Consider the following 7,588-nt stretch of genomic DNA (forward strand, 5'->3'; position numbering starts at 1 on the left):
CTCCTTTGCAAGTCATCCTCAATCTCTGTGCGAAGCGCGCTCATCTGCACGTCGCTTTCTGCTCTTTGCCTGTTGCATCGCCCACACCTGCTCATCTTCTTCTGCTCTTTGCCTGCTGCATCACGCAACACTTGGAAAAGGATTTCGCTTGATTCCCTTTTTTAAACAATTAACTCCAACCGGGTACCCCTTACTGCGTAGCGCAAAGATTCACCAAACAATTTTTCCCAACTCATGTGTACCATCGAAAAAATATGTTTCACTTTGTAACACCTCAACCATTTGTCTCTCATCTTCTTTTGAAAAATAAAATCCAAACCAAATTCTTCATCTTTAATTTTTTCTCTCATACACCCAGTAGGGGGTACCAGCCGAGATAAAAGTAAAAAATGGGCTCACTAAGCTCGTAAGGAAAAGGGAAGGGTGAGGAAGTCAGTGTGGGTTTGGAAAGTGATCTTTCTCCTCGCACACGTGGGCTTCCATGCCATATCTCTCTCCCTCCCTCTCTCTCTCTCTCTCTACACGACGTCTTGAGCCCTCTCCCGTTGTCTCTCCACGCGATGTCTGCAGAGCAAAATTCTGACGAGTCGATACCAGCCGGGGGAAGGAGTCTCTCTCTCTCTCTCTCTCTCTCTCACACACACACAGCGAAGCAAGGCGATACTCGCTTCTCTCTCCCTCTCAAAGCCAAGCAGGGTGCAGTGCACGTCGGGACGGCTCATTCTCTCAGGTCAAGGGATCGCCAGAGCCATTGCTCTCCCTCTCTTCTCTGTGTCGCCTGAGCCAGAGAAATCCACGTGGAATTCTTTTTTCTGGGGCGGGGGGGGGGGATCTCACTAATGAAATGTTTTTTTAAAACGCGAGCCTTTACAGGACCAGCTGGCGTAAAATTAACAAAAAAAAAGAGAAATCTGAGCTAATGTGCACAACCAGTAGAGAGAAGCAGCGATGGCGGATGCTTGCACGGCAGTTGGTGCACTCGAGCAGAGCAGCAAGGATTTGCGCACTCGAGCAGTTGGTGCGATCCCTGCAGAGGTGGGGGTGGGAGGGATGTCATGCAAGGATGAGAAGGAGTCGAGGAGGACGTCGCGCAAGCCATCGGGGAGGATGTCACACAAGTTAGACACTAGGACAGTGGCAAAAGATATACTTCTTGATTAACAACGTATAGTCCTCGCACCAGCGCAGATTGGTGGCCTCGTGGTGTGGGCCAGCGACGATAAAGGCCTTCTCTCTTGCACGAAGGACATCAACTCAATGTTGAGGGACCTGAGCGAATCTGAAAATATTCTAGCTCTAGCTAATATAATATGAGGAGCCGGTAGTAGTAGTACATTTGCTTTAGCAACCTTCATTACAATTGCAAATGCGTGTATTGCGTTGGCGAAGGCTGCGAACCTGCCACAATGCCCAGAGGCAAATCAACTACCCACCTGAACGTCAAGGGCCGCTGAAGAGAGTTGCCCATGCAACTCATCCGAAAAAGGATGGCTTCGCGCGCTGTCCAATGGAGGGGAGAAAGCACACTCATTAGCTTGACTGATAATTTGTGATGAGGGCTGCCATGGAGGGCATCGGCAACACTCACCATCACCTCGTGCCCAAGACTGCCACTACCACTGTCTTCCACATTGATGCCCTTTGCAGGAAATGCGAGCTCGACAAGGCTCTTAACTTGGCCCTGTATGACATGCCCATCTGCTCCAATACAACAGACTACAACAAGGTATGCCTCTCTCTTCTCAAAGCATGCCATAAAGCTAGGTCCTTTCCTCACGCCAAAGCCTTTTATGACCATCTTACCTTTCACAGACAGACTGTTCTTATTGAGTCCCTAAGAAATGACCTTGTGGTTACGCTTGCCAAGTGCGGTGCTCTTCATGATGCTCACCAGCTACTTCTAAGCATGCCCCTTTGCACAGTCCACTCATGGACAGCAGTGATCGCTGGGTACGCAGACCAAAGCCGAGGCCAGGATGCCCTCTTCATCTATTCATTGATGCAAGAAGAAGGTGTAAAACCTGATGAATACACCTATGTTGCACTGTTCAAAGCTTGTGGTAGCATCCCCGACCTTGAAAGGGGCGTAAACTTGCATAGCCTTGCAATGAGAGAAGGCTATTCTTCATACACTTTTGTGGGTAATACCCTCATTGCCATGTATGGAAAGTGTGGAAGTGTGAAAGAAGCAGAAAATTTTTCTATGCTTGATTGAGCCCGATATAGTCTCTTGGAATGCAATGCTGTCAGTCTTTGTAGATAATCATCATGAAGAAAAGACCATGCAGCTTTATAGGCAGCTAGTAGAGGAGGGAATCGTCAGCCCTAATACCATAACATTCATCTATGCATTGCAAGCATGCAGTACCCTCGGAAAGTTGGATGAAACAAATACCTCCGTACTCATGGAAATTGGCAAAGCATTACATGCTGATGCTAGGAAAAAGGGTTATGCATCAGATGTCTACATCGGCAGTGCGCTTCAGAGCATGTACGGCAAGTTCGGCATGGTCACAGAAGCAGAAAAGGTGTTTGCTAGCATGTCCTACCACAACGTAGTGATGTGGAATGCAATGCTATCTGCTTATGTTGCGGGGGGTGAAGGCAAAAAGGCTTTACAATTGTATAACCACATGCTTAACAAAGGTGAGCCCCCAAACCTTCAAACTTTTGTCATCGCGCTTCAGGCATGCAGTGTTTTAACAGAGAAAGAAGAAGCATTTGCTGTGGAAGCGCAGACAGTTAAAGTGGTTCCGTTAAAGATCGGTCAGGCTTTGCACCAGGATGCTAGTAAGACAAAGGGCTCAAGTTCAAATGCTTTCATACTTAACACACTTGTGAGCATGTATGGAAGGTGTGGGAGTCTTGCTGATGCAGAAACCGTGTTCAAGAGCGCATTAAATTTTGGGGTAATCTCATATAATGCTATGCTTTCAGCATATGTAGAGCTAGGCCAGGGGGACAGGGCTTTAAAGTTGTACAAACAATTGCAAGAAGAACGGGCTGAAGTGGACAATCTTACACTTATTATTGCTCTTCAAGCATGCGGCACTCTAGCAGAAAGCGAAGGGTCTCTTTTTGTTAAGGGGGAAGCAGTTCGTGTTGTCGCTTTGGAAATTGGTCAAGCACTCCATGTTGATGCTAAGAGAAAGGGTCTTTCATCACACATTTTTTTCGAGAACACACTTATTAGTATGTATGGCAAGTGTGGAAGCATCACGTATGCTGTGAATGTCTTCATTCAATGCATTGAGCGTAGCACAGTGACATGGAATGCGATGCTGTCTGTGTATGTTGATCAGAATGAGGGGGGAAAGGCATTACAGCTGTACAGGCAGATGCTTGTGGAAGGTCAGAGCCCAAATAAGCTCACGTATGTATGCGTGCTTCAAGCATGTGGTGCTTTGGCAGATTCAGATGAGAATTTTGTTCAGGAGGCATCTTTGGAAATTAGCAAAACTGTACATGCCTTGGTGAAGGAGAAGGGCTTTACAGAAAATGTCTACATTGGATGCACTCTTATAAGTATGTATGGAAAATGTGGGACTCTTGAAGCAGCAAAGGCTGTGTTTGATGAGATGCCAGCATATAACATAGTGCCTTGGAATGCTTTGCTATCAGCATACATTGAACAGGAACAGGGAGACACGGTTTTGGATTTGTATAGAGACATGCAAGCAGTCCGTGTCACTGCGACTAATATAACCCTCATGTGTGTGCTGCAGGCATGTGGTTTAACTGGCTGCTTGGAGATCTCCAGACAGCTTCATTTTAGCATCTTCTGCAGTGGTTGTGACATGTCCCCTATCATGGCCAACACGGTCATCTTTGCATACAGGAGTTGTGCAAGCATCACCGATGCCTTGGAAGTCTTCAATGGGCTGCCAAAGCCTGCCATTGTTTCATGGAATGCGTGCATCGCAGGCTATGCCCATGAAGGAAACTGTGATGCTAGTGTGCATTTTTTTGAGAGAATGCAGTTGGCAGGTGGTAAACCAGATGAAGTCACGTCTCTTTTGCTTCTTACTGCTTACAGTCATGCCGGCCTTGTTGACAAAGGCTTTGAGTACTTCGAGTTTCTTGGTAGAGTCCATGGAATAACTCCTGATGCGAAGCTCTACTCCATCTTAATAGACCTGGTTGGTCGAGCAGGAAAGCTCAAGGTGGTTGAAAATATCTTACAGAGAATGCCAATGCGTGCAGATTATTCAATTTGGTTGTGTGTACTTCGTGCTTGTCGTACGCATGGGGATGTAAGGTTGGGGAAACTAGCCTTTGATCATGCGGTACAGCTACATCCCATGGACACTGCCCAATATATTTTGATTTCAAACATATACACTGATGCTGGCCTGCAAGAACAAGCAAAAGGGCTAGAGCACTCTACTTTTACTGAGAATAAAGCGAAAGGGCCTGATGAGATGCCAATAGAGGATGAGGAAGAATGGCAATCAAATTGTACAGGAGCATCAACTCATCACTTCAGTGAATACTATGATGTGGGGTAGAAAACACGTGCCAAAATTTCTTGCTTGTCGGTATTGAAGATTGATCTCTCATCACATGGAGTACTTTTGTGTATGACAAAGAGGAAAAGCAGACAAAGCCCTTTTAAACACAAAGGAGAACGACAGATGCAGGGAAAGCAGACACAGCCCTTTTAAACACAAGGGAGAAAAACAGATGCAGCTTAAATTTATTAATGACGATGAAAATGGAGGGCGTAATCAATGGAACAAAGAGAATGATTCCGAGAGGAGAAAGGGTGAACATAGAGGAGTCTGAACACCAAGTAGAGAGAAGGCAAAGCTTGAAGCCTGTGGTCAAGGCTGCCAAGAAGACACAGTTGATTGTTAAAGAGCACTTGAGCTAGGCAGTAACATCTGCATATCGCACCTATAGCTCTTGCATTGGGTCATACCTGCACATTGAGGGCAGCAGTTTAACAGTCGGAATCAATGGGATTGCGCAAACTGCAGGCACTTTTCACTGGTGTTGGGAGAACTGGCTGATCTGCAACCTTAGTGGTGTACGGAGTCCTGGGAGGATGATTCAGGTTCTGACTGGTTGGCATAAGAAGGCAGATGCGGCTGGATTGGATACATCTCAGCAAGCTTTCAAATGTGGCACAGGACGCACGGTTGAGTAAGTGTTTAAACAAAATGTGTTCTCACTTGTTCAAATATCAGAACCTTCTTCATCCATGCCATGCCAATTGGACACGTCACTAACCACGTGGCTGCGCTTCAGGAGTGCGCAGCTGACAAGCAGACGGCTGTTCATTTTAAAGACAATGGGTTGGATGCAATGCTTCCATTTTTGGGTTGTCAAGAGGCAAGGAAAGGCAGAGGCTCAGCGATGAGGGATTCTAATATCGCAAAAGCAGGGACCAAGCAGATGCAGACAAATGAGTGCCAGCAGTCTGTGGTTGGCTGCTTGCTTTTTCAGTTTTGATTTCTGAAATGTTGACATTGGGTACAATAGATGGACAGAATCAAAAGTTGTATAACAGATTGGAAAATCCAAGGTCACATAATAGCGAAAACGACATCAGAGTATACATGCATATCATGAGCTTCTCAAGTATTATGGAGGGGCTTGTACTATTCTTTGGCCTCCCGGGCAATGTCCTACTGATTTGATTGGAGTCTTCTTGTTTGAGATTAGGGGCAAATGTAATCTTGCGGGCTTCTTGTCATGCAAGTGCTTTGATGCATTTCTAACAAATATATTAAGTCTTCAGTTCTCCTTTTGCAGGATTTTGATAGTACAGAAATTGCAGTTGGGTCCAATACTCTTTGCTTTCATTGCCAGCATCGAGCTGCAAGACAATTAAAAGCATCTCATTTGAAGCTGCAGAGGCGGAGGCAAGAAAGGGTGATGTTGTACGAAGGCCGCTGTATCCTTTCTTGGCATGCACATGCCAATGGAGAAGTGATTACAACCATGGGAGGTTGGTAAGTTTGTGCTTATAGACATGACCAAGTATTGGGGGTGAATGCTAGGTCGCATGAGCATTGGGTGGGTTGCCTGGGATAGAGGGACGGACAACAATATCTTGGTCTTTTTTATAGCTATTTCTCATTGCATTGATAGCAGTGACATAGCTCCTCAACAGGCACTAGTTACTTCGTTAGCGTAGTAGCGAATTTCAAATCTTTGCCCTCTCATGAACCCACGTGTCCGACTTTCCCATTTCCGTTAGCGTAATAGCGAATTTCAAATCTCTGCCCTCTCATGAACCCACATGTCCGACTTTCCCGTTTAATATGGCTCGTATGCTTTTCGATAGCGCTACGCCATCATATTCTGCCTCTATTTGACTGTGGCTTCTGATTCTCTTTTGACCTCGAATTTCAAATCTCTGTCCTCTCATGAACCCACGTGTCCGACTTTCCCGTTTAATATGGCTCGTATGCTTTTCGACAGCGCTACGCCATCATATTCTGCCTCGATTTGACTGTGGCTTCTGAATTCTCTTTTGACCTCCATCCTTGAGCTAATTTCTCTTTGCCTTCGCACTCTGGCGAAGCTCTTGGTGCTTACAAGCAGGCCCCTTTGAAAGGAAATTCATGAGATAGATGCTCATATTAAGCACGCGTTCTCCAAGGATCGAGTATGTCGACCGCCATGAGAGGTTTGTTTTAACTGGGGTGGGAGACAAGCCTCTTACCTGATATCGAGGCATCACCCCGTTGGTCCTCTTGCCTTCTCTTCTCGTCGAGAAACAGGACGAAGATTACCTGCTTGAAAGTTCTTCAACAAACCTCGTTGTGCAATAGCATCCCTTAAAAACTACGCCGTCAAAAGCTACCCGATCTTCTCCACACACAGTTCGCAGGTTACAGAGCTTGTTGGCCAATAGGTATGTTAAGTGCGGTTCACTTGTCAGGGCAGCGTCACGAAGCTATGAGCTGTTTTCATCGCTTGCGAAGCAAGGGCCTCTCTCCGGATGCAGTCAGAGGTTGTTGGAGAAGAATGTCGTGCTTGGCAATGCGTTGGTATACATGTATGCTAATTGTGGTGTACTTTGGAAAGCACAACAAGCTCTGGACGAGCTTCCCACCCGAGATGTCATCTCTTGGACTACATTAATTGCAGGATATGCCCAACAAAGCCAGGGCCAGGAAGCTTTGAATTGTTTCCATTGTATGCGAAGTGAGGGTTTCTCTCCAGATGCAGTCACCTATGCTTGCATTTTGAAGGCATGTGGCATTATGCGAGACATTGATATGGGCAAACGAATTCACAATGAGATTGTCAATCAAGGGCTGTTGAAAACAACTGTCATGCTTGGCAATGCTTTGGTTGACATGTATGCCAAGTGTGGTGTACTTTTGAAAGCTAAACAAGTTCTTGACGAGCTTTCTGATCGAGATGCGGTCTCTTGGAATGCATTGATTGCAGGTTATGCCCAACAGGGGTAGGGCCACGAAGCATTGGGATGTTTCTAGCGGATGCGAAGCGAGGGCTTCTCTCCAGATGCGGTCACCTATGCTTGCATTTTGAAGGCATATGGCACTTTGAATGACGTCGACACAAGAAAACAAATTCATGATGAGCTTTAGTCGGGGGCTGTTGCATAAAA

At 46.1% G+C, this 7,588-nt stretch overlaps 2 protein-coding genes across 2 annotated transcripts; both read left to right on the forward strand.

Annotated features, from left to right (window-relative positions):
• The first annotated feature begins 1,592 nt into the window (after positions 1-1,592).
• LOC147442834 (pentatricopeptide repeat-containing protein At4g25270, chloroplastic-like) lies at positions 1,593-2,215 on the forward strand. Its single transcript, XM_086528853.1, has 2 exons — positions 1,593-1,726; positions 1,813-2,215. The coding sequence occupies exons 1-2, from the start codon at positions 1,635-1,637 to the stop codon at positions 2,213-2,215; spliced, it is 495 nt and encodes a 164-aa protein (XP_086384979.1). The 5' UTR covers positions 1,593-1,634.
• A 25-nt stretch (positions 2,216-2,240) lies between these two features.
• Positions 2,241-5,647, forward strand: LOC147442835 (pentatricopeptide repeat-containing protein At3g09040, mitochondrial-like). The gene has a single exon (XM_086528852.1). It carries the CDS (start codon positions 2,241-2,243, stop codon positions 4,506-4,508), a length of 2,268 nt encoding a protein of 755 aa, XP_086384978.1. The 3' UTR covers positions 4,509-5,647.
• Positions 5,648-7,588: the final 1,941 nt, after the last annotated feature.

The sequence above is a fragment of the Adiantum capillus-veneris genome, chromosome 14 (assembly GCF_014529385.1).
Source record: "Adiantum capillus-veneris isolate H3 chromosome 14, ASM1452938v2, whole genome shotgun sequence".
NCBI classification, from domain to species: domain Eukaryota; kingdom Viridiplantae; phylum Streptophyta; class Polypodiopsida; order Polypodiales; family Pteridaceae; genus Adiantum; species Adiantum capillus-veneris.